Source organism: Panthera tigris, chromosome B2 (assembly GCF_018350195.1).
Source record: "Panthera tigris isolate Pti1 chromosome B2, P.tigris_Pti1_mat1.1, whole genome shotgun sequence".
In the NCBI taxonomy this organism is placed as follows: Eukaryota; Metazoa; Chordata; class Mammalia; order Carnivora; family Felidae; genus Panthera; species Panthera tigris.
This window is the reverse complement of record NC_056664.1, coordinates 75714099-75741770: the sequence shown is the minus strand read 5'-3', so window position 1 is coordinate 75741770 and position 27672 is coordinate 75714099. Positions and strand designations below refer to the sequence as shown.

Below are 27672 nucleotides of genomic sequence, written 5' to 3'. Positions count from 1 at the left end.
TGTTAAATGAGAAAAGGCGGGCTTCGTGGCTGTGAATTGTCTCCACCCGAAAATGTTGCGAGTTGTAGCAAAATTAAGTGATAAGGGAGTCGGACTGGAGTTTAAGGTTTTTTGGAAGAGTCTTGATATTCTAACTTTGGTGACCAACTCGGTTTAAAGCCAGGAGCCTCACACTTTCCAGGTCTAGGTGAGGAAAACTAGAGACTCAGGGGCTGGAATGGGTTAAGGCAGCCAGAAAGACTGGGTTCAGCGCCCGCGGCTGGCACTTCCAAGCCAGACGGCGGCGCTTTTCACTCTTTTTTTTTTTTTTTTTTCCTCCTGCAACCTTGTAAGGAAGTGGGCGCGGGCTGCGCGGAGTCGGCACCTCCTGATTGGCTGGGCTGCCAGATGATTGACATGGCCTCAGACTCCACCCCTGCCGCTTTATTGACACTAATGAGCAAGTTCTTCCCACCGCTCTCCTGCTTGGAAGTGCTGACAGATCAAGGCAACAAATTTCAATTACAATCCCTAATTTGTGTCCGCAGAGTGTTTTTTACCCATGGTAGTCCTCTCTGGCGCATCAGTCGAAGCAGATCTTGGAGCAGCAGGAGGAGGTGGAGGGGGTGGGAGCGAAGGAGTGCATCAGTGAGAGAGCGCGCGCGAGAGATCGAGGGAAGGAAACTTGGCGGGCGCGTCGCTGGTTCCTCGGATCCCAACCCAAGCGAGAAAGAGGAAACGCCAAATTTGTTTTTGCCCGCGGCGGGGAAGGGGCCAGATCGGCCTGCGGGAGGCCCCGAGAGCCGTTCAAATTTTGGTGGGGGAGTAGAGCGAGTGTGTGCTTGTGCCCGCTTGAGTGTATATGCGCGAGGGGCGGGCGGGCGCCAGGCGGCGGGGATGGCCGAGAAGCGGAGGGGCTCGCCGTGCAGCATGCTAAGCTTGAAGGCGCACGCCTTCTCGGTGGAGGCGCTGATAGGCGCCGAGAAGCAGCAACAGCTTCAGAAGAAGCGACGAAAGCTGGGCGCGGAAGAGGCTGCGGGGGCCGTAGATGACCGAGGCTGTAGCCGCGGCAGTGGCGCCGGTGAAAAGGGATCCTCTGAGGGAGACGAAAACGCTGCACTCCCGCCACCGGCCGGGGCGGTATCCGGGCCCGCCCGGAGCTGCGCAGACCTGGAACGGAGCTGCGGCTCCCGGGGAGCCGTGGGTGAGTCGGCCCTTTCCCGCCTAACTTCTTCCCCGCGCGTCCCTCCCGGTCCCGCGGGGAATCTGAACTTCGGCGAGTAGTAGGAGTGCGCGCGCGCGGTACCCGTCCGTGCCTGAGGCAATTCTGCCACCAGCGCGTTGGCTTTGGGTGTCCCGGCGCGAAGCTCACAGCCGCCCTGGCCGCTCTCGCCATTCAACTCTGGTCGCCCTCCAGAAGGTTAAAATGCCGCTCCTAGCCTCGCATTTCAGGCTGCCACAGCCCACTTGGCGACCCGCGCCCTCAGCCGCTGCTCTTTTCGGCTCTTGGCGGTGTAGGGCTTTGCCTTCCGCATCTGCCTCCCTTGGGGTTCCAGCCAATGGGTGCTCTTTTTTCTTTCCTAACTTTTAAAAACAAGGGGGTGGGGGGAGCGACGGCATAACCCCCCCCGAAACCGGAACGAATGCCCTAAACAGTTTGGGCAAACCAGGAAGAGGGCGGTGTATTTGCAAACGTGGTTTCCCGAGGGGTAGCCGAACCCTTCCCTTCCCCTCTGGATTCCCGACACCAAGGCCGACGGACACCGTGGGCTGGCTTTTAGCTCCCTTCTCATCCCTTCGCTGCTTGGCTAAGGAGTTCAGGGCGGTCGGGGAGTTTGGCGGGAGTGGAGTCTGAAAAGCTTTCTAGAAGATGCCTCCGGCCGGGCCCAAAGCGAGCCGCCTCGGAAGCCTAACGGGAAGGGAGGCCCAGGCACTTCGGACCAGGGATCCAGACGCCAGGCGGTTTTGCAGCGTGCGTTTCGGGTTTGCCGGGGTTTGCACTGGGGGTCTGGACTCCGGAACCCATTTCAGACTCTTTTGGGCACTTATCTAGACCCTGGCAGCGGCGCGAAACTTATTTTGGGGCCTTGACCAGGCGGAGGCCCGGAGGGAGGAGTGGACGCGGCCCTCGTGCCTTGGGACTCTGGGGTTCCGCTTGCACGTCGAGTCCCTTTGGTAGGCAGAGCGGTTGTCTACTCGTGGACCAGTTTGTTAGAAGAATCCGAAGGCACGAAAGCTCCCCCTTTTTTCCTGGTCCTTTTGGTCTCCCCAGCCGCCCTCCAGGAGTCAGTCTCCCCTTTCGACTTCCCCTCTCAAAGCCCTCACCAGTTACCCCTCTTTGCCCTTTGCTGCCCAGGCGGCTGTGAGGACGGCTTCCTGCAGGGCGCTTCCCCGCTGGCGTCCCCCGGAGGATCCCCGAAGGGGTCCCCCGCGCCCGCCCTGGCACGGCCGGGGACCCCGCTGCCCTCGCCGCAGGCCCCGCGGGTGGATCTGCAGGGAGCAGAGCTCTGGAAGCGCTTTCACGAGATCGGCACGGAGATGATCATCACCAAGGCGGGCAGGTAAAGGGCGATCTGTCGCGAACGCCCCGGCCCTGGCCTCACCCCACGATGGGTTAGGAAATAGGAGGGCCTGCAGAGCTGTGGAGTCTCTGGTTAGCACTTTTGTACGGACAAGACAAGGCCCGGGTTGTGGTTCACTTTTGAGACTGGCTTTGCCTGCCCACACCGCAGTGCAGTCGGTGAGGGGCACAGCCCCGCCGCCCTCTTGGATGTTAGGGAGAAAATCACCGTCCCCGCCGAAGCGGTGGCTGTTGCGGTTGATACTCCGTGTGCTGGGTAGTTCCAAATTCGTGGTTCTGTTTACGTCTGTCCATGCATTTATTTAGGCTCTAGTTATCGATTCCGAAACTACGGAACAGACGACTCTCCTTAACCCGTCCTTTTTTAAAAAGCGCAGTTTACTCTTTAGAAAACTATAATTTGCTTCTTTTTTAAAAAAGATTCCGGACTTCCAAGTTGGTTCTTTATCAAAAGATTTCCTAGCAATGTAAGAACGTCTTGTGCTATTTTGATATTATATTAGAGTGAAAAGTTACTGGAATTATCAGTAATACATGTACAGTCGCTGCAAAAATAATTACCCGGTTTTTAAAAACCATTCTGTTGGTGGATCCGGTTACATGGTCCATTTTTTTTCTAAATGAAATTTAACACATTCGCCTAAATTTGTTGAAGGATACCACACACGCAAAAATGTAAGAAGTTATATCTGTTTTTTGAAAATGTGAAATTTGCACACTCAATAGTAAAATAAATAGTTTTGTTGGGCAGATACCATTAATTTGAGGGAAGCACAGACGTCTTTGCATGTTAAAGTTTTCAGTTCATTTAGTGCAGTGAAATCTATGAATAATATCTTCTTAAAAAAGAACTTTAAAAAGTACAGCAACTCTTTCAGGGAATACACATGGCAAAAACCTGGATAGCATAAAAGTATCCAAACTTATTAGAAATTACAAAAACATATTTTATTGAATCCATATGCTACCTTCTACATTTTCACGGAGCTTTTATTAATGATCCAAATTCAGTCTTCAACAACACAAAGCAACAGTTGTCTTATAAAGGATGTAGTTAAAGACCTTTACTCTTTATCTTACAGGTGCACTGAAATAACACTAAAACAGCAGCATATTAAACTGTTCTCATGCCTAGTTAGGAATAATGGACTTTCTTTACTCTGGAAGTGGTCTTAAATGGCATTAGTGTTATAGAAAAAGTTTTTAGTAAATAACAGTACTAAAATTTGTGTTACAAGGTTAAATTAGCAAAAATTAGATTAACTGGCAGGGTCTTAGGCATAAATCTCTAGATGAAAGTTTAAAAAAAGAGAACTGCTCTATTTGTTTTTTAATATACAATAATTTACTGTTATACTCATGCTACTGTATCCTTTTTAAAGGATAGCTGAGTGTACTTTAGCATCTCTGATATGCATCTCTGATATGCATCTCTGGGAAGCCTAGAGAAATGCAGATTTTCATTTGTTTTAATTAGCAAAGTTTGAGTAAGTGCAGCTAAATAGGAAAGTATTTCCAGGGTATAGTGGGGGAAGGAATGATTTGGTAAATATACATTGTGTTTAGTTTCTGCTTTCAATAAAGAAGTTTTACTATACCTTTCAAATTTAGAGCAACTTTTGCACTTCACCTTTACCATGCTGCAGACAGGAAGTCCTGTCTCAATAAAGAACATATTGTTTGGTTATAGCATGGCACATTGGCTCCTTGTGGTTTTTTATAACCCTTTTAAAATTTCACATTATAATATATTTTATCACTTGTACAAATTCAGATTTTCTATTTCTACCATTTGGAACATTTTATTATTCGTATTATTAAAGTAAATATGCTTATTGATTTTTGTTTAAGACATAAGCTGCTTTTTTTTTAGTGCTGTTACTCCTTCAGTGTACAGTTCTTTTCCTTTTAAGCTGTACTGACATTTCAGTAAACACAGTGCATGACAGTGTACAACAAATTATATTTAAAAGCCTCAGTTTTGATGTGTCCTGTATTCTGATTCTTTGAATTACATTACCAAAGTGAATGCTATAAATTTTTCCGTATGAAAAACAGAGAGGTTTCCCTAGGTTTCTTGGCTTATTCATTGTCCATGCCTAATCACAAACAAAAACAAAACACATAACCTCTTTCCTCCCCTCCGTATGCATAGGCGCATGTTTCCAGCAATGAGAGTGAAGATCTCAGGACTAGATCCTCACCAGCAATATTACATTGCCATGGACATTGTGCCAGTGGACAACAAAAGATACAGGTACAGTGATCAGATGGATACAAGAGGATAAGAAAATGCTAGGAGTTTACAGGCTATGCCTGTTTCATCTGTGATAACTCTGATGTTTGTTTCCAGAAGCCTGTAGAATTTCTAGATCTATAACCCAACTCCCGACAGTTCCAGTAGCCCAGATGGTGCCTTCTCTTACAGTAAATGTGGAAACTTAATTTTTGTTTTGCTTTTAACAGATATAGAAGAAATGTTTTTTAAGTATTGATAACTTTAAATAAGGGCTAGTTTAGTGTTGCTAAACTGTGTCTTTTATAACGATTCACTTTTCAATTAGGATTTTGAGAGGAAATGTTAAATTTGTAGGTATACATAATATTCAGCGAAATGTTTCATTTTCTTTGTGATTGTTTCAATCTTTAAAGAAATTCCCTTTACCTTGTTATGTTCAAAATCATAATTGCTGGTAGGCTTTTTTTCCTTTAATATTAGAGGATTTTTATAATTTAGGAAATAGAATCTCCTAATTCATTACGATATTAGGACATCTTTAAACTGGTAATGAATTTGTTAACTATTGTTTTTTGGTTAGTAGTTAACACAGTAGATTTAAAAAGAATGTTGTAATATTTACATTTTGAAAGACTATATATTTATTTGGATATCAGGTAAAGTTGGAAAAGATACACATTCTTCAGTTTCAAACCTACCTCTGCTCTTTTTCTTCTGCAAATAAGCCAATCAGCAGTTTTCAATGACAATGCTTTTTACTTTCCTGAGGAGTTAAAAATGCTAACATTTAAAAAAGGAAATTTCGAGTAGAAGATCAGAAGATGCTGCTTTAAATTTTGTTCTTCTTTGTTTCTATGTATTTTTTAATTTTTATAAACAGCTAGAGCATTTAGTAAGTTTTTTAATGAAGTCAGATTTGGTTTTCATCACTTTTTAAAATTTAGGGAGTACTTTTTTGAAACAGGTTTATCATGTCAAAAGTATATACATTCAATTAGTACAGGCACACATGGAATGCTAAAAGAATGGGTAATAAAAAAGACAGTTTTATTATTTGTGTTTTGTATTGTTACTGATTTTAATTAAACAACTCATTAAGGAGTTTGCTAAAATTATCTACTACGTGGTAGAAGCTAGAAGGCATTTAGTCTTTAAATATACTTGGTTTAAAAATCCATATTCTAATTTAGCTTTTGTGTTGAGAAAGATAATGTAATTCGTAATGAGCTTAGAAATTATTCCTTTCTCTTCCAAACTTCTCTCCTATTTCTCCAAATATCTTTCATGTATTTTGGGTGGTTTCTTTGACTTAATTGATTCTTATTATTCTCACATAAAGCAAGAAAATTTGCTAGGATAGTATTTGCAAGTATAGTATTAAGATGTCAAATTTTGAAAGATCAAATTGTAAATCATTAATTTGTTTTCACTTACAATGCTTACCAATAAGTTTGGTTTTAGCAGTTGTATTAAGAATGTTTCACAAAGAATATGTAACATGTAATGTGTATTCTCTTGGTGGGTGTGGATTTTTTTGGAATAACTGTAGTGCAGTTTTTTTCTTGAATTTCTAAGATTTGCATTTTCTAACTTTTTTAGGAGTAGTAGAAAAAATTTTTTGGTTATTTTCTGCTATCAAAGAGTGATATTTGATTGTTAAAAATACTTGTGATTTATTGTAATGTAAAATTAATATTCACAAAAGCCTAATTCATTATACCAATTCAGGGAAATTTTTAAAAATTATTTTTAATTTTGTGATTATATATATTTTTCCCCAAGGAAAGGAATTAAAGAATAGAAGGCATATTGAGCTCAAAAGAGAATAAAATATATGACATTAGGTGAAACAGAGAGCCTTACCAGAGATGTTATGAAAATCTGTCATGCTATTTCTAAAAGAAATTTGCATATAACACCGGTAGAATTCTCTGAGACTATTCACAAATTATTGCTTTAAATTGTATGTCATATTTTAAAATACAAATGGAAGGAAAACACCTAAGTATGTAATTTCATTTTATACCCTTTTCTAAGTGAATCATCATATACTAGTTTCTAGTTTTTGAATTAGCGAATTTTAGATTAACATTAATAAATGATAATCTGAATATAGGATTGAATATTATGATCTTATTTATTACCTAAAACATTATTATTTAAATGTATTGTTCTTATGGAGTCAATATATTTGAAACACTTAAATGAACAGAAGAGGATGTTTGGTCTCTTAATTTGAAAAGTAATATTAATTAGATATGCCCTTATTTTCAAAGTTTGATGTATATTCTTATTAGTGGAATTTGAAAACTGAAGAATTTTCTTATAAGGGTTGAGAAAGAGAAATATAGGCTATAAAGACCTACATTTTTTCATTATACAAAATTTTTAAGTTAAACTTAATACATTATCTGCAATTTTTAGCTTAACTGAATTAGAAAAATGTTCTAAATGATAATAGCTAAACTTTTTTTCTAAGAAAATGAAAGTATGGAACTTTTGACAGTTTCCCCTTGCCTTTCCACCATTGACCTCATCAGCCTGTACATTCCTAAAATGGGAAGTGGTCTTAAAGGAAGTGGGCACTTAAAAGGTATAGCTCTCAAGGTGTTTTGAGATTCACTTAAAGGTGAGCTTGACAACTTAATAGTTTCTTCATGTCAAATGAATATCCAGGTGAAAAATGGAAAATATCAGTATGCAGATGGAATGTCTAGTGTGAATAAGTGTGAATCATAAGAATGAAGATACTTGAATTTATGGTGGTGATAGTGTGCATAAAGCCTTAACACATCACTTGCTCTGAAAGGTCTGTAAACCACGGCTGCCTCCGAGAGTTTTTTGAAAAGTGCTTGAAATGTTATTTAAAAAAATTTTTTTTTCAACGTTTATTTATTTTTGGGACAGAGAGAGACAGAGCATGAACGGGGAAGGGACAGAGAGAGAGGGAGACACAGAATCGGAAACAGGCTCCAGGCTCTGAGCCATCAGCCCAGAGCCTGACGCGGGGCTCGAACTCACGGACCGTGAGATCGTGACCTGGCTGAAGTCGGACGCTTAACTGACTGCGCCACCGAGGCGCCCCTTGAAATGTTACTTTATGTGTATTGGATGTAAAGAGCAAATTGTTTTTTAGACTTAAAAAAAATAAGATATTCAGTTTGTCTGATTCTACTGACTTGTAAATTCCAAGAAAGCAATATTCTATATACTGAGCCTTGTCATTGCCTTCTAGGTATGTTTACCACAGCTCTAAATGGATGGTGGCGGGTAATGCTGACTCCCCTGTGCCACCACGGGTGTACATTCATCCGGACTCGCCTGCCTCTGGGGAGACTTGGATGAGACAAGTGATCAGCTTTGACAAGCTGAAGCTCACCAACAATGAACTGGATGACCAAGGCCATGTGAGTAGATGGCTTCCCTAAGGTGCCACCATTGGTGGTGTAGACATATATGTACTGTGTCTGACTGAATGGCATGAACTTCTCTCAGATCATAATATTCCTCTCTTGGTTGGTCAGCATGTGCTTAATCTGTGCAAAATCAAGGTTATATTTGCATCAGAGACTACGCCTGTGGCCTGAAGCATATCCTATGAAACATTTAATAGGTTAAAACTAGATACTGCATTTGTATTAAAATGAAAGAATCTCAGGCAGACTTTTTTAGCCAAAACATATGTTTGTAACCCTATAAGGTGCTAATTATTATGGTCTGACTATGAATACTTAGGAGTTGGGTCAACAGGGATAATGGTTTATTGTGTCCTGCCTGCATCTAGCTCTTTTCCCTCTTGAAGCTTATTGCTTCTCAGTAATGGTCTAGGCTTACACTATTTGTGTCCCGTTTTTATAATCTCATCTAATGTGTCAAAATGTTACAGTAACAATTCTTTTTAGTCTTAAAATTGCTGAAACATATGTAAATCAAAGTCAGTCATTCCAATAATGTAGTGATTTTTAACACCTTATTGTTATGCAGTATTATTCGTAGGCAATATTTCTACCTTATTATTTTAATAAATAAGTAACTCTGGATACATGCTGATTTCCATCAAAAGCTAGCATTTCTATTAGGTTTTTGTTATTTGAGAGGGTTTTGGTTGAGGCAGGATTGAAATATCTTTTGAAGAACACATCATACATAAAAGGAATATCGAATATCAACTAGTTCATTTCTCAAAGTGTAACATAAAGATAGCATATTTATAAGCAAATCTTTTCAAACAAAAATGCAAACTGTCATAACCTAGTAATACACTTATGACGGGGTATGATTTGTAAACTGCTAGATAGTATCTTAAGCAATGACCTTAAAAACATTCAAGTATAAATTTCATTGTGGTACAAATTCAGTATCTAGATTTTTAAGACACATCTATTTTACACTGCTTTTGTTTGTTTGTTGCCTTTTATGACTGAAAACAAAATCAGAGGGCTTCATTGGTCTGACTCTTGATCTCAGCTAAGGTCTTGATCTCAGTGTTCTGAGTTCAGGCCCCACAGTGGTGGGTGTGAAGCCTACTTAAAAAAAAAAAAAATCAGAAAAGCAACATAGTAGATTTCATTTCTGAATCCAACTTCATGCTCTGTATTTTAGTGCAGTAGTTATTTCTGTTTTTATTCTTTATTTACACAGTCAAGTTGTAACAGTTTTCACTTGACTTCAGGGAAGGAACACTAGTTTCTTCTGTCTCATTGAGGGAGCGGACTGAAATATTGCCAGCCTGTTCATTGAGGGGTCTTTTGTTTTTGGAATAGAAAATTTAAAAATAGGGGCACCTGGGTGGTTCAGTTGCTTGAGTGTCGGACTTCAGCTCAGGTAATGATCTCACTGTGAGTTCAAGCCCGCGTCAGGCTCTGTGCTGACAACTCAGAGCTTGGAGCCTGCTTCGGATTCTGGGTCTCCTCTCTCTGCCCCTCCCGTGCTCATGCTCTGTCTCTCTCTGTCTCTCAATAATAAATAAACGTTAAACAATTTTTTTTAATTTAAAAATAATACTGTTAAGTGTGACTTGTTTTCAAAAGCTTAAGTATCTTCTACTTTTCAGAGTCCTACAGTTTAAGAATATATCTTTTAAAGAGATAATTGGGTCTAAAAACTATACACTGTCATATATAAAGTACATACTTCTTTCAGTAATTTAAATCACTTTCTAATTCTAAATTTTTCACATCAGGTAACTGGCTTTATATCTAATACTTAATGTATCTGCAATATTTGATGTAGATATGGTAATTTATCTATATAATTTAAAGTTTGTAATCTCATTAGACTTTCTGTCAAACAGTATTCTCCAGAGGAACAGAACCAGTAGAATGTGTATAAATATATACATAGAGAGAGATTTATTTAAGGAATTGGCTCACGTAATTGTGGGGGCTGGTAGGTCCCAGAACTACAGCAGCAGGCTGGAGACCCAGGGAAGAGTTGATCCTGCATCTCAAGCATGAAGGCAGTCTCAAAGCAGGATTCCTTTTTCCTCAGGGGACCTCAGTCTGTTTCTTTTAAGGCCTTCAACTGATTGAATAAAGCCCACCCACATTATGGAGGGTAATCTGCTTTACTCAAAGTCTACTGACTTAAATATTAACCTTGTCTAAAAAATAACTTCACTGGGACACCTGGGTGGCTCAGTCAGTTGAATGTTTGACTCTCGATTTTGGCTTAGGTCTTGTCATGGTTTGTGAGTTTGAGTTTGACTCCCGCATTGGGCTCTGCACTGACAGCATGGAGCCTGCTTGGGATTCTCTGTCTCCCTGTCTCTCTGCCTCTCCCCTACTTGCCCTAATGCTCTCTCTCTCAAAAATAAATAAATAAACTTAAAAAAATTTACAAATTCCTTCATAGCAACATCCAGACTGTGTTTGCCCAAATATCTAGGGAACATGGACTAGCCAAGTTGACACATAAAATTAATCATCACATAGCATTTGTTTAAACACAAAAGAATACATTGCAATTGAAATTCAATTGCTTATACCTAAATAATTATAATATTTCACTTTTACGAAAAACAAAAACATAGAAAACAGTAAAAATCTAGAGAAATGTGTCATCTATCAGTGAAATTTTTCTTTTAAGGTTATGGCAGGATGTAATATTTTAATACAGGGTAGGTAATTAATGAGTGTGGGAAACAGGGAGATAAAGATATGTACCTATTTTGGAAGCAAGAAAATTGCCTTTGTACATGGTAAAAATGTATGAATCAGTTGATACTAGAGGAGAATGTAGGAGGGAAGATGCTCTTTTCCATTGTTTATCTTTAAAAAATTATATCTTTTTAAATTTATTTTTATTAATTTTTTTTCAAGTTTATTTTAGAGAGAGACACACACACACACACACACACACACACACACACGGAATGGGTGGGGGAGGGGCAGAGGGAGAAACACAGAATCTGAAGCAGGCCCCAAGCTCTGAGCTGTCAGCACTGAGCCCGATGCAGGGCTGGAACCCACGAACCATGAGATCATGACCTGACCTGAAGTCAGATGCTTAACCTACTGAGCCACCCAGGTGCCCCTTAAAAAAATATTTTTTAAGACTTTGTAAAATGTATTATAATGTAGAAAGCCATAGTCTCTGCCTTCAGTGATTTAACCTAGATGGGGAGAGAAGACATGCACACAGATGATCATGCTGTCTGCCCAGAGAAATACAGATGCCACATTATTTCAGCCAGGAGAGATTGGGAAGGCTTCATGAAGAAGGTGTCTATTGTATTTTTTTACTCAGTTTGATGACCCCAGGTGAGGTTAGATTGGAGATTAAGAAATTGTTCCTCCTTCTATTGTTTATTTGTTTATTTTTAAGCAGGCTTCACGCCTAGTGCAGAGCCCCATGCAGGGCTTGAACTCAGGATCCTGAGATCAAGAGTCAGATGCTTAACCAACTGAGCCACACAGGTGCCCCTCTTACTCTATTGTTGATGTGATTCAGCATCTAAGAATATAGTAGTACCATTATGGTGGAACTTTCTAATTCAGTAGCCCTTTTCTTGACTCAGAGACCTCTTAGGAACTCACCCCTCTGTCATCAGATGGTGAAAGTCCCCCTAACTGCAAATTCTGAAGGAAGTGATACTAATTTCTAATTAATCAAGCTGTAGACACAAATTAGAGGTGAATTTTGCTTTCTTACCTTTTTTGGCCTCTCACCTCCCAGTTTTACTCTTCTAAAAGTATATAAGCATTCAACATAGTGACCTGAGAACTGCATGTAGACTTGGGACTTTTATTAAACACAGTGTGTTTAACATAGGACTCAAATCTTCACAGGGCTGTGACTGAACCTAGAACTGCATGAGACATGAGGTTATGTGCTACTAGGTTTTCCTCAATGTGACTTCATCTTTCCAAATACCAGGGATTATCTAGAGAGGAATATTGAAGAGAATCTAGACTGGAATGTCCTACCCCTCCACAACTAATCCTTGAATGTTGTAAAGACTTTATAATCTCTACTTCATGGCGAATCTGTAGCCAGCTTTACATTGGATTGTATACAGCCAAGACCGGTCCTTGGGCTACCCATGTGTAGATGGTTAGCATGCTTGGGTAAGGTATTTCCTTCTCATCATGTGCATGGTTCCCTGTTCATCTGGAGTTTGTTGTCTGGAGGGAAACATTTTACACGGACATCTCTGAAAAATTAGAAGACGTTTAACAGGTAATGGTGTCTTTAAACATTGGCAGGACTCCTACCCACAGTGCTGGGGTGCTTTGGAAGGAAGCATGGCCAGCCTGCCATAGTCAGGAGACCTGTGAAGGGTCTCTTTCTCAGCTGCCAAAGGGTTGGTGACATAGTCACCCTAGCTCTAAGTTTGTCCTCACCCTCTTTCATTTCTGCTTGAGATTCAGGTAGGGAAGCAAGGTATTACAAGGGAGATTGCCAAGATCTCCTTGAGAAAAACTTGCAACAGCTTGGAGATCCAACATGTTCATGTTCATGAGCATGTCACTTTGGCGCTCTGAGGCTTGTTTTTCTCATGTGTTTTAGTGGAACCAGAGGATTTTGAGTGAATCAGATGAGCTGATGAACTTGAAAGTACACATTTGTAAGGAGTGTTGTATATTCAGCATCACATCTGAGACAAAACCAAGGCCATCTTGCCATGGAGCTTGTGATCCGATGTTACTGTCTTGACCCCTACCTTTAAAATGAGTCAGTACCAGTGATCACCAATAATGCAGGGAGCTAAGTATCTGCTCTTCCTTGGCCCTTTGCTTGACTTGTTCCAACACTGGCATTTAGGTCATCTAGAAAATTTCCAGAGTCAGCAGGTAATGTTTCCTTATTGAGCTGTTTTATAAGGCACAGCAGGCCTGTCTGTCAAACTTCAGGCACTTTAGGCCCTTCATATTAGAGATAAGTAATATCATGCTTCTTTTGACTCAGAACTAGTGTCTTTAAAGTGGAAAAAATGTGTATCAAAGAAAACTGTGTTTATGAACATTAGTCTATGTAACTATGTTACTGGGTAATGCCAAAAAGAAAACAAAAAAATCCTCCATTTAAACAGAACAGAGAGCATGGTACATGCAGATCCGATATAATTATTTAAGTTTCAGCATTATCATGGTGGGCTCCTTGTTTATAAGGCCAATAGTTCTCCTGGTTTTATTTGTTCTATTAAATAAGCAAAATGTTATTGACCACTCATCATTGTAAGTTTGATAGATCATTAAAAAGCAAATAATGCTATTTTATTCAGAAGAGCTAGGCTTGTTTAGCATTACCTGAAAACGTCCAGGAATATACTAAATCCGTATAGATAATATTGAAAACATGTTATTTTGCTTGAATGATCGATCTCCAGTTTACTATAGGCAGTTGCCATTTAATGTGCAAACATAGGCATACATCAGCTACTTCTATACCTTACTCCAGTATACCCCGCCTTAGGTCATCTTGGAAATGCTGTAAGGATATAAAGAAGGAAATAAAACTTAAGTATATATAGCAATATGGAGAAATCTGCTTGAGAGAACAAAGACTTCATAAAATCAGAACCTACGTTCATTGACTAGTAAACAGAAACCCAAATCAGTTTTAGTTTCCTTTATTCCAAGTTAGTTTATTCTAGTCTTCCAAAATTAGCTATGTATTTGTTTTTGTTTGTTTGATGTGAGGTAGCTTTCTCCATTTTTTCTTCTCTGGAATTTACTGATCATTAGAATCATTAGAATAAATCTTGCATTTGTGTTTTACCTGGCTCACACAACCACACGCACATGTTACATTATGACCTAGTGTAAGTAAACACACACAAAGTGAACAATGTTTTGCAAAACAGTACTTATCCTTACTATAAGGAGCACACTCGATGTTTCTACTTTATAATTTTATTTATTTAAAAAATTTCTTGTTGAGACCTTTTAAATTGATTTTTTGTGAGCCACTAATGGGTTATTGAAGTTCCATCCTTTTTTTAGATCTGGAAAGAGACTTTTCCAGAGGCTGCAGATTCATGTGTGTGTCCACATGTGACCATGAGAGCTATTGTATTCCCTTACCCTTTCCTTATACTCCTAATTGCCTCCCCATCAAATGGGTCTGGTAGGCACTATCATTAGATCTGCCACCCAGGCATTTCCTCTCCTGAGAGGAAATTTTAGGGTGAAAAACAAAACAAAATTGACCACTGTGCTTGTTACTGCCTGGGAGTAGAGACATCCTCTTATGGTAGCAAACATGCTTTCCAGGTATAGAGCTGTTTGTTTTAGGGCTGACTGAATATTCTGAATTTGGCTTCATTAAACTGTCTGCGTCTTGAAAAACATGAGGCAGGTCAATCACTGTGTTTTTCCAAGACTTTGTTTAAGTATTTCTTTTCTTAACTCCCAAACCCCCAAGTCTGAATTCAAATTGTGTAACTCAGGAAAGATATAGCTTTGTTAACTGAACTAATTAATGAATACCTGACTGGACTCTCAGCAGCAAATAAAAAATTTCACTGGACAAGGATATTTCTTTACTCTACCTCCTATGCCTTGAAAGCATAAAACGTATACAGAAGGAGAAAAAAATTCACCCACAATCCCATCATCTAAACATGACCACTGTTCATAGCTTTCGGTGGGTTCTTTTTATTGTCTATTTTCATATAATTGTGATAAGTTTATAAACTTGGAACATTTAACGTTTAAACTGAAGCATTTTATTTTGTGGTTAAAAATGTCCTAAACAGGCTTTAGTAATGGCTGAATAACACCTATCCCATTGTATAGACTTTCATTGACTTAACCAATCTGCTCATGTGGCATATTGTTTTTCCACCGTTATAAATGGCGCACTGCCTATTCTACATGAAGTGCTTTTTTGGATTTGAAATATTTCCTTAGGATAAATTCTCAGAAGTGAAATCGTTGGGTAGAAGGTAGCTGAACCATATTATCAGATTACCCTAGTAGAGTCTGAGTGCGTTAGCTTTTCCATCCCCAGGTGCCTGGGTTTTGAAAGTTTCATTGTCATGAAGGTGTAGACACTGGGTTCTCTGGGCAAACCAGGGATATTGCAAGCCACACACAAGGCAGACCCTTGGGTGTTCTTAAAATTCCTTTTGCCCTTGAATAGGCACGTTGTCATCACCAATAGAGGAAAAATGCTCTCTTAAGAAAAACCTTGGTGTGCAAATACTTATTTTTAGGGGATGACTGTGGTTGAATTTAAATAATCATTTAAATCTCATTTTTAGTTTTACTGATTTGGGTTTTGTGTTCCATTTGGCTCATTATAAATAAAATGTTGGGGCGCCTGGGTGGCTCAGTTGGTTAAGCGTCCAACTTCACTCAGGTCATGATCTCATAGTCCGTGAGTTTGAGCCCCGCATTGGGCTCTGTGCTGACAGCTTGGAGCCTGAAGCCTGCTTCAGATTCTCTCTTTCTCTGCCCCTCACCAACTCACACTCTGTCTCTGTCTCTCAAACATAAATAAACATTTAAAAAAATTAAAAAAAAATGTTGATGAATTTATTCTTGTGTTTTCAGAAACAGAAAATTAGATGTTAAGTTCATGATTATTCACAAGGTTCCACCAAAATTATGACTCTCTTTTTCCTTTTGTAGTTTTATGCATATTTTACAAATAACTTCTTAGCCCTTCCTCTACAATTTTGATATATTTTATTTACTTTTTTGATATACTTTATTAAACTGGCACTTCTGCCAATTTTTCTTACACATTAAATATTTAGTCATGGTGATAAGACTGGGCAGAAGTTCTTGATATTTTTGGCCTTCTTTTCTTGATACAGATTATTCTTCATTCTATGCACAAATACCAACCACGAGTCCATGTCATCCGTAAAGACTGCGGGGATGATCTTTCTCCCATCAAGCCTGTTCCATCTGGGGACGGAGTAAAGGCATTCTCCTTCCCAGAAACTGTCTTCACGACTGTCACTGCCTATCAGAATCAGCAGGTATTGTTCTCAGAATTTGTATCTTTCTAGACTTTTCGTTTTAGGGGTAAATTGAAAGCTAGCTATCCTTTTCACTGTATCTCAGTGTTACCAACTGTCATAAAGCATTTGCCATATAAGACATCCAGGGTGTGTGTGTGTGTGTGTGTGTGTGTGTGTGTGTGTGTATAAAAATAATTCTTTTTCCGTGATTCGCCAAGTAAGGCTGCTATCGCGAGAATTTCTTTAGACAAGAATGTGTCTCATGACTGGCAATGTAGGTTTACTTTCCATTTTGAGATATTGAATCATAAAGTCATAATTAAAATTAAAAAGCATGTGGAAATAGACAAGAAGAATATGAAAGATTGCCTATGAAATAAACAAGTAGAATTTGAAAGATAACACATTATTTTAAAACTATAATCCATGTATTATAGGAAATATTTCAGAGGCATTTATCTTATATAGTCATTTTGGTACATATACAAAAAGGGCTGTTTCTTTCAAGATAGGCTTTAATTGTGACAGAGGGTGATACATAGGCTTATAAGCTGAGAGATCAATTGTGGAGTAATCTTTTCATAAAATTAGTAATAATTTCAGAGGTGAAGTATTTCTTTTCGATATTGGTAAGTGTATGTATTTCTTTAAGGCTGTGTCAAGTAAGTGGAAAATTGATTTGAGGCAATTTTTTTAGTCCATGCAGTTACGGCGAGTTTTCATAAAAAATCGTGATGTAGTTGAGGCTGATATGGTATGTGGTAGATTTTTTCTTCTTTAGTTTTAGTGATCAACAGAATTATTTTAGCTCTCCACTTATTACGTTTATTTACATCTCAGTTAGATGTTAAACTCTGTTGTGGTTTCTGTTGTTTTAAAGCTTATGAGGAGGTTTGGATCCTGTCCTCTGCATCTTACTTTAGGGCTGGGAGGCTCATCCCCTCTCATCCATGGGGAGACGCCAGCCCCACAGCTGAAGATGTCCTGTTCTCTCATTCACGTTGTCATGCTTTTATATAGACTTTTAGAAACAAGCATGAAATTAACCTTTAGAAGGACTGGAGATTATTAGGAAGATATTCTTAAAATATGTTAGGTGCAGAGAATGAATTTTTTTTGTTTTAGGAAAAATGCATAAGGAGAAAAAGAGCTGAGATATTCACTACCTTTTAAGGAACCCCAGTTATCTTCTTTCTCTCTCTCTGCCTCTTTCTCTGTCTCAAGCACAAACAAATCAGCCATGTCAAATGTGTGTATTCTCCCAGCCTCTGAGATACAATAAACAAGATACAATAAGCTTTTGGTACATGTTGGTGACTAACACCAGTTGATAAACATTGACAAATCAATCAACTAATATGGTAAGAAACTTCGAAAGGAAATTGATAATGACAAAATGCAGTGATGTTCATTTTTTATCTTCTTGGCTACTATTTTTAAGAACTCATGGAATATTGGTAGGCAGCTTAGCCTGGTGGTTAGCATGGGTTCTGAAGCCTAGAGTCCCAGCCTAATTCTATTGCCAAGTAACCTTATGAAACCATAGGAAACTTAAGCCTCAGTTTAAAAAAACACATAAAGTTGGGATAATAACTACGTATAAGTTGCCATGAGAATTAAATGAAATATGTGTATAAAATTCTCACTACAGCATACATAGTATGCACTCAGGAATAAAAATAATGATAATAGTAGTATATCTCTACTCAGACAAGGCACCATTATATAAATCTGTACTCTTTTTTGAAATACTACTTTAAATGAACATTTTAAGTTATTTAATGTTATTTAAATATTATTTAAATGAACAAAGAATTAAGCCATAATGAATTATAAAGAACTCCATCAATGACAGAATGGCAGTCATGCTGAATTAATTAGCAAACCTTTACATTATATCCTTTATAAGGTAGTTTTATCCACATACTAAGACAGTATCATGTGGAGCACACGTATCTCAGGTACTGCACAGAGCACACAGAGGACAATATAGGGGACTGCAGAAGACTTTTCAAAGATGCCCCCCCTTTTTTTTTTTTTTGGTCTTAGTGTTATCCAATAGTTTTCATTTGTCCTTAGCCAAAATGGTACCATCGGAAGTATGTTCATTAACTTGGTAGATTCCACTAAACCAAAGAGCATAAAAAACAAAGCATGATGTGCTTCTTTGAAAACAGGCTGTAAATTCCTTTGGGCAAGGTGCAGATCTGTTAAGAAATAGATGAGATGTTGTTTATTAGTGTCAATTACAAGATGGTATAACTAAAAAATATGTTTAATGGAAATGATTAGGCCATTTGTAAAAATTCTACCCCCAAATTTTAGTTAAAATTAAAGCATCATTTATTTCTACTACATGAATAGGATTTAATCTCATTAGAGTCTTCCAGTAGTGGTTACCTCTGGTTAGACATTCACTATATTGCTCTGACCAGGTCAGGATTCAACAGAAAAAAAACAGGAAAGAATAAAACTTTAAGATGAGAGCCATAAAGATGATTCAAAGAGAGACAAAAATACAAAGGCAGAAAAGTTAAAGAAGTGTATATTACCTTCAGAAGAAGAGAGGAATATGTTGAAGCTTAATAGCATTCAAGCATATAAATAACTTGAATAAATAGAAGTTGGATATTAGCTGTTATCCATTACCACAGAGTTGAAGGGAAGTGCTTTAGTTCAGAGGGATTGAAAACAAAGGACAAGTTATCAAGAGAAGATTCAGAATTTCCTTCTCTAGTGATATTAAAAGCAAAACAAATTTTATTTACAGAGTTTGAGTATGGATGGGGATTGTCTTTTTCTTAGCAGATGAATGTCTAGGTGATTTCTGAAATTTTCTTTTGATTTGCAGCTAAAATAATAAAATACCTGAGAAATAGGGGAGAGGAACACAGTCAATTTTGGAATTGCTTGTAGTTCTTCTACCATTTCTGTCTTTAATAACCTTCCTTGACATTTCTAATATTTGTTATGACTTTTTTCCTGCTCTGCAGATTACTCGCCTGAAGATAGATAGGAATCCATTTGCCAAAGGCTTTCGAGACTCTGGGCGTAACCGGTAAGTCTTAGTGAAGAGCATTTTGGCTCTGATAAATATATTTGACTTTTTATTGTGAATTTTCCATTACAAGGTAAAGAGTTAAATTTACTGACATGATTTTGAAATAATTTTCTGATGAGGATTAAAATTTGTCGCTAACACTGGGCCTTGGAGGTAACTTATTTTTGGGTCTAGTGCTGGAGTCTGCCCATTCCTAAGGTGAACTCTGATGTGTGATGCTGGCTGAAAAATGGAAGTTCTCAGGGTGCACAGTGCAGGCCACCTCTGAAGGGGGCTTGAGGAGACCTGCCCTTTAGGCACAGGGGCTTCAGTATCTCAAATCAATAGCCTGCCTTTCAGGCCCTGGGGCTTCAGTATTCTAAGTCAGTAGCCTCTGTGCATCTGCTCACGGTTTAGAATTTGCTTAGTGATATCACAACAATCTATTGATTCTGTTTTTCGAACATGGTGGGGTTTCTCTTTCCCTCAGATTTCCAACTAGAATATGAAACTACTCCCCTTTGCCAAGAGAGCTGATGTTCTTTAGTTTCCAAATTTGTCTTGGCTCCGCTGACAGCCACACACTTGTTTATTTTTTCTGTGGCGTGTTTTATGGTGTTTGTACTAAGTGGGAGAGCTACAATAATGAATTCCACTCTATTACTTTTATCAAAAAGCAGATCACCCTAGTCTGTGTGCCAAGGGTTTTTGAATTTATTGATACGACTCTATTCCAATACAGTTTGGTGCAACATTTTCTAAGATAAGTATTGATAGTAATAGTAATAATAGACTAACGTTCTCCAGAGGCCTTTTCAGGGTAAGGCTTTGCCTTAAATGTTTTTAAAAGCATTTTGCTTTTAGAAAGAAATATTTGATAAAGTTTTATAATTTTACTCCAGAAATTATTCTAACACTTCTTGAAAACTTGGTATTCATAGGCTGTGTCTATAGGAAGTCAAAATCCCAATTATCTTGTTTTAGGGACTGTTTGATTTAAAAGTGTTGAGAGGAAACAATCAGGTAGTAGTCCAGATATTTCATTCTTCCAGTTGATTAATCAGGCAAAGTTGGTGCAGACAGAGATTTTTTTCTCAGAATACACTCAAGTGCTTGAAGAGGTTTGGTTTCATCTTCATATGTAATGGCATTGTTAAAACACCGTGCAATGGGAGGACTAAAATGCAGCTGAAATGCACTGAGAGTGGAGTAGCCTTTAACTTAGTGCAGGTAGATCAACAAGACTGACGAATAACAGGACTGGCCAATAATTCCCTCTGAAATTCTTCATTCTGTAGGAAGATTTGCAGGTATTCCTATAATACCTGTTGTCTGATATATTGAAGTTATTCTGTCTTTTTTTTAGATGTTTGTTTCAGTGTGGAGAAAACTTTGCTTGGCTTTTGCTGTTACATTAGTTCTTAGTTAACTTTGCTGTTCAGAGGAGTTTTTAAAAGCTGAATAATTTAGTAACCGAGGTGGTCACTGGTGAGGGACTGAAGGGAGCCTTTGGGGTGACTTCTTTTCTACCTTGACAAGCACTTAATGGAATCTTCTTGTGGTTTTGGTTATAGCAGTATAGTATTTATCCATTTAAGAGTCTTACATTACTTCCAATTCATTTTTTTAAAGCAGAGAATACATTTATTAAAACTCGCTGAAACTCCAGGAAGGCAGCATTGAGGCGTAAAGAATATATAGCCAGGAACTGTGTCCAGCTTCTCCTATAGGACTAACCTACCAAACACATCACTGCTGTCAACACTGGGAGAATCACACTGCTTGTATACTGTCGGTTCATTTTTGAAGCAATACATTTAAAAATATTTTTAAAGGTGTATTTTGGATAGATAACATTAGTGAATGAGCCTACAAATAGAAGTGAGATGATAAGATGCATATGACAAGTTTTCACAAAGAATTCTAGAAACATCAGCATAATGAAAAACATTGGGTTTTTAAAATTTGGTCAGTGAAAAAAAATCTGTGGGTTTGGTGAAAATAAACTAAGTCTTTGTTTGGTATCATGAAGTCAAAATACTAGGTTTGATATGAATTTTTTCCTTCCCTTTGTTTTACAAGTATAGAGTTGTCGCATCCTTAGTGCTTGTTCCTATTTCTTCACTGACTCTTAATTTTTTAGTTTTTAAAAAAGTTTTTTTAAATTTATGTTATTTGTTTTTGAGAGAGAGAGAAACAGAGTGTGGGGTGGGGGGTGCAGAAAGAGAGGGAGATAAAGAATCCGAAGGAGGCTCCAGGCTCTGAACTGTCAGCACAGAGCCTGAGGCAGGGATCGAACTCACCGACGCGACGCGAGATCATAACCTGAGCCGAAGTAGGATGCCCAGCCAACTGAGACACCCAGGTGCCCCTAAAATTTTTAGTTTTTAATGGACATACAGAACATAATGAATTATGTTTTAACACTTACTAAATTTTAAGTTTTAACACTTTGTTAAATTTTTTTTGTTTGCGTCAATTATTTAAGCAGTGTCGCAGTACAAGAAAAACATGTTGAGCCTATCTATAGCTTTTTGTTAGTGAAGTAAATAATTTTAATTTTTAGCTTATTAAAGTTAGTTTTCCTGCTTATGATAGATAGCTCTTCAGTCCTTATTTTGGAATGCTAAATATTTATAAATCAATATCCTCTTTTTAAAAATTTAATTTTAACATTTTCTATTGATAAATGCAAAAACACATGTATAGAGGAGCGGATTTGGTCAGCTTTGAAGATTTCTAACTTACCTATTATTTTCGTTTAAAAAAGAGTAAGTTATATGTAAGACTTGGAGGGTGCCTTGGTGTTGAGGGCTTGGGGAAGGAGTGATATTTTTTTCACAGAAATAGAGAAGAAAGCCCAAGAGAAAAAGTTAATTATATTTCTTTAATACCCCTGGTTGTGTTGTTTTGTTGATACTACTTTTTAACATAAATTCTGTTTTTATTTTTCCCCACACATGAAATAAACAAATTAAGCAGGACAAGAAATAAACATGGACTTGTGATTTTTTAAACTTTATAAAACAATTTGCTTTAATTAAAAATTATCCCTTCCTGGTTATTTATGGCTCCACAGCCTATTTTATAGGAATCAGTAGCTTCAACCCTTAAAAGCTCTCCTGCAAGACATTTGCTACGTGAAAGAGAATTTATGTGCTGAGAATAGTTTCATTCTTCAGTTAGGCCTTGGGTTTGACCCTATAAAATTTTTTACTCAGGAAGGTACAGAAATTTCTCTGCTTTAAATACTTCAGGAAAAACATAACCATTTTACTAAATAAACTTGGCCATTTGATAGCATAAATTAGGGTGGTGATAAAATGTGGAAATTGTTCAAAGGCATCTTGTATAAATTATCGCCTTGGCTACACTCCTGCAGGAGGTGCTTTTATCTTTTCTTTAACTAGATGGGAAAAGTCTCCATTACTGGAGAAAATGAAGGCCTTTTTTAAAAAGTCCAGATTCAGCTAATAAATATTTTATAACTGTTTCCTGCACAATATCTGAAATCCTTTCTGGAACTTGCAGTGTGAAACAGCAGCCTCGAGAAAAATATCGATAGCTCCAAGTCAGCTGACTTGTCGATATGTCACCTTCAGAGCATCCCTTTAAAGCTTGGGATTATATGTTTGTGATGATCAATAACATCTCCCTAAGAATTTGGTCTATGGATTTGTATTTGAAGCATAGTAAAGTTTACACGGCTAAAACAGATAATGCAATAATGCACATCTCTGCAGTTAATACATGTCTAAGTCCAGTGGATGCTTATTAATTACCTCTTAGCAAACTCCCCTTGAGACCACTCCATGACCACTTTGGTATCCTTAGTATTTAGAACTGTGATTACTAGAACTCATCCATGTGGTAATGAAAAAGCAGTTTTGTACAAAACTGCATCCTAACATTCTTTAGGATTAAAAAAAAGCTTGTTTCTAGAAAGTTATAAAAACTGAGTACAAGCTAAATATAGATGAATCAGATAAGTAGTCCCCAGCATTCATTAGTTGAGTATTAAATGCTGCCTGCAGGCTACATGGGTTTTGGGACTGACCAAGCTGCCAAACTGCCCCCAAATCAATACTTTCATGTATGTAAAATATTACTGAGTAGAGTGATCTTGCATTTGGCTTGTAGTCAGCCACAGATATGATGTCTGGTTTTGGAAAAATCACTTAGTAGCAAACAATTTTAGTGCTAGGAAATGAGGCAGAGCTTTTGTAAAGAATCCTCACTTTGTGGGAAACTGAAGTCCAGGGAGGTTAAAACATTTACTTAGGGTCACACAATGAATTTTAATGAATTGCAGCCACAGCCCAATTCTCCTGACCCCCAATCCAGTGTTCTTACCATGAAATAATCCTCTCTCTGTGCAACACTGATTATATCCAAAGCCAGATTCTGCCCTTCACTGTCAGTGCAGCCCAGGTGTAAGGCATGTGCAGGGTCCACTCTGTTTCCCTTTGGCAGCCCAGTACTAGCATCTGTGTGGGGCTGGTGATGGCTCTTTGAAGTGCTTTAAGAGCAGCACCCCCTGAACTTATGACTTGAGAGATGAGTCAGGTCCATGCTTGGGCTCACGTGAGGATGGCTCATACACACAACCGGTGATGGGTACTCACACCACCCATCCACACACATATCGCTGTCCCTTCTGTCACTAAGATGTGGTAGTGATGCTCCGTGGAGTCATGATAGATGTCAACAAATTAATAGATTCTATACTCTGAACATTCTAAGGAAGTAAATTCAGTGTGTAAAACCTTAGAACAGTAGGGCAAGTTGTATAAGATGGTTTTATCTGCATATAGCACTCACTATGAGTGTTTAGAGTTTTCCCCATGTCGTGTAGGTGATATGACTCCAGGATGAGGGGGGTCCTGTAGTCTTTGTTCATAGTTCTTATTTGGGGATGCAAGGTGTCCAGAGGAAGTAGCAAGTTGAGCACAAGCTATTAGAGAAAGACCTGATCTTTAACATTTGCATTAAATATAGATTATCTGTGTTAAATAAAAGTGTGTTTGACAATCACAAGAGATGTCTGAGTATTGCTGGACACTCAGAAAGCAGGCATTTCCTACAAATCGCTTAGGGCTGTGGTAGTTGAGGGAAGACTGAGGTCTTGAGAATGGGTGAGTGAAGCGCCTCATTTCCAGAACATAGAGGACTTAGTTATCTGATATAAGGAGAAGAAGATTCTGAATCACTTATGGTAGGAGATACATACATACCTTTATGTATGTATTTAGAGTAGTTACCTTTGTTTTCAAATATACATATTTCATGTAAATGGTTTACAACCAACCTGTCCTGTGTCTTTAAGTATCCATTCATTAAGTGTATGTAAAGGCCTGAAAAGAATGATGCTGATACTAGCCCCAGATACTACACCAGCCTGTGAGATCACCTTCCTGTGTTCCTTCTGCATGTTGGGCTGAGAGGTCAGTGCTGCCTCCTACCTTCCTGGACTCCCTATTGCTGGAGGGGAGCCCATCCTGGCTCTACTGGGTGTGGTGGAGATTGCGCCCCCCAGAGAGTAGTCAGTTTTCTTTGGATGAGTGCTCTTCTAAAGTTGGCTACCGAGGCACTGAATGATGGGCAGAAGTGCCTCTTCAGCAAAATTGGCTTTACAGGGTCATGCTTTTGTCTCAAAGCCTTACTCATCAGAGGGAGAAGTAATGTTACAGGGAAAGAGGGTGGATTCCAGATCCCAGCAGGGCCTTGGACTCACATCAGCTAGGATGGACCTCTTCGCCTCAGTTCCTTAGCACAGAGGGACAGCTTTTTATTCTCCGAGGTCGGCTTAGTTTTCTGAGAATGTTAACAGGACATCTTGGGTGGTTTCCATCATCTTGTGCACCTGGTGACAGAATGTAGCCCATCTCTGAAGCATTTCTTCATGCCTGTGCCAAACTCCTACCCTACCAATGTGGGGGGGGCCACCATCAACACCGGTGATGTTTTCTGAGCTGCTTGTTACTGCCGAAAGCTCCAACTGCTCCTAACTAGGCTTCTTTTGTCCGCCTCCATCCCGATCCTTCCATTTAGAATGGGTTTGGAAGCCCTTGTGGAGTCATACGCATTCTGGAGACCTTCACTGCGGACTCTCACCTTTGAAGATATCCCTGGAATTCCCAAGCAAGGTAAAACAAAGTCTCCTGGGTCATAGATACAGCCAGTTCTTGACTGGAAGCTCGGGCACTGAAAAATGAATGAGTCAGTTGCATCTACAATGGTGACCTCATTACCAACATCCTCTTGTGACAGGATCCATCTCTTCTGTGTGGAATGAGGATGGGGACCAGAAAAATGGTTATAGGTGAAGTCTTGGATGTTTTAGGCTGTTTATATATTGCACGACCTTTATGTCACCCTTAAACGTCTTGTTAAAATTAGCATTGGACTGTGAGCTCCTGTGCCAGGCACACTGCACAGGGAGTCGCCAGTGGTGGTCCCAGTTCACCCTTTCTTGCCAGCTTCTTTCTTCACTTCCTTCAGCAGCATTGCCTGTAGACACAGTTCTCCTGTTGGATTTATGCTGAGAAGATCAGGCACACTCAGGCAGACTTCCTCTGGCTCACCTCTGAGTATTTCCCCCAAGCTCAGGCTAGTGTTTCCTCATGGAGAGCTGCATGCCAAGGAATGATGCTTCCTTCTCTGCTGGGTAGGTAGGACTCTCAGCCCACTCCTGCACTCAGGCTTTTTATGCCTGATCCTGCCCAGCAACCCGGTGACAATTAACATGCTGGGTTTTAGATAATTATCATTGACCGGCTTGGGCTTTTAGATTATTTTGAGAAGCTATATAAAAGACTGTTGCTGGAGCAATGAAGGCTTTACAACCTGTCCAGCCTGTTTGAATTCTCTCCCCCTAACTTTTGTCAAGTTTGCAAACATCAATCTGCCAGCGAATCCAGAGAGGGGAAGAGGGCCACCACCACCATTATTGATTGGACCCAGGGTTAACCACCCTCTCTGTTTCAAAGGACTGTTTCTATGGTGGGCCTTTGCTCTCGTGTTAGCATGTGAGTCACCAACCTGTTTTCTGGTTGGAAATAAGATTTTTGAAGTTCTAGACTATTGTCTTCTTGCAATAGCCCTCTGGGGTACAGCCATTGATGCACACAAGCTTTTGGTGGGAAGCTGCAGATGTGTTTGAGGCAGGATGTGTCTTTGACCAGTTTGGCTCTTTCCTTTAAGTTACTTCTATTTTCTTGCAAGAAAACATATCGACCCAGAGCAAGGTCTGCTGAAAAAGTAAAATAAGGAAAGAAGACAGATGATAACTATACTCTCTGAAGACGATACAGAGTGAGATGAAATTTATAAAGTTGCCAGAAAAGTCAGTATTCGTAATATTTATTAGAGAAAAATCTGAAGCCTTTGGGAAAGCTGATGGAGGGAGAAAATGTGAAAATTCTATGTGGCAGTGTCCTAATATCCTCTGCAGTAAAAAAAAATTATTGCCTGGGGAGATCATTTGCCTTGGGAATGTTGAGAGGATCTGTGTCTAACATGTTGCTGTCGGAATTCAGTAAAGTTATAATTCCTTGAGAGACAAAAGCATCTCCTTTTCGTTGTTCAGTGTAGGCTTCCTTGTGACAAGCTGTGTCTCGCTCATGCTCACAAAATCGAAAGGCAGACATGGCTGTAGAGTCGTTGCTCTTTACATTTCAACTTCTTTTGTAGGAAGTACGAGTTCCTCCACGTTGCTCCAAGGCTCTGGGAGTGGTGTCCCTGCCACCCACCCTCATCTTTTGTCTGGCTCCCCTTGCTCCTCTCCTGCCTTCCATCTGGGGCCCAACACCAGCCAGCTGTGTAGCCTGGCCCCAGCTGACTACTCTGCCTGTGCCCGCTCTGGCCTCACCCTCAACCGATACAGCACATCCTTGGCCGAGACTTACAACAGGCTCACCAACCAGACCGGCGAGACCTTCGCCACGCCCAGGACTCCTTCCTATGTGGGCGTGAGCAGCAGCACCTCTGTGAACATGTCCATGGGCGGCGCTGATGGGGACACTTTCAGCTGCCCACAGACCAGCTTGTCCATGCAGATTTCGGGGATGTCCCCCCAGCTCCAATACATCATGCCTTCACCTTCCAGCAACGCCTTTGCTGCTAACCAGACCCATCAGGGTTCCTATAACACTTTCAGGTTACACAGCCCCTGTGCCTTGTATGGATATAATTTCTCTACATCCCCCAAGCTGGCTGCCAGTCCTGAGAAAATTGTTTCTTCCCAAGGAAGTTTCTTGGGGTCCTCACCGAGTGGGACCATGACCGATCGGCAGATGTTGCCCCCTGTGGAAGGAGTGCACCTGCTTAGCAGTGGGGGTCAGCAGAGTTTCTTTGACTCTAGGACCCTAGGAAGCTTAACTCTGTCATCATCTCAAGTGTCTGCACATATGGTCTGA

The 27672-nt window shown here is 39.5% G+C and overlaps 1 protein-coding gene across 1 annotated transcript; it reads left to right on the top strand.

Moving 5' to 3' along the window:
* The first annotated feature begins 876 nt into the window (after window positions 1–876).
* Window positions 877–27672, top strand: TBX18 (T-box transcription factor 18). Its single transcript, XM_042985313.1, has 8 exons — window positions 877–1183; window positions 2336–2540; window positions 4716–4817; window positions 8035–8206; window positions 16066–16233; window positions 19209–19273; window positions 25307–25401; window positions 26948–27672. Exons 1-8 carry the CDS (start codon window positions 877–879, stop codon window positions 27670–27672), a joined length of 1839 nt encoding a protein of 612 aa, XP_042841247.1.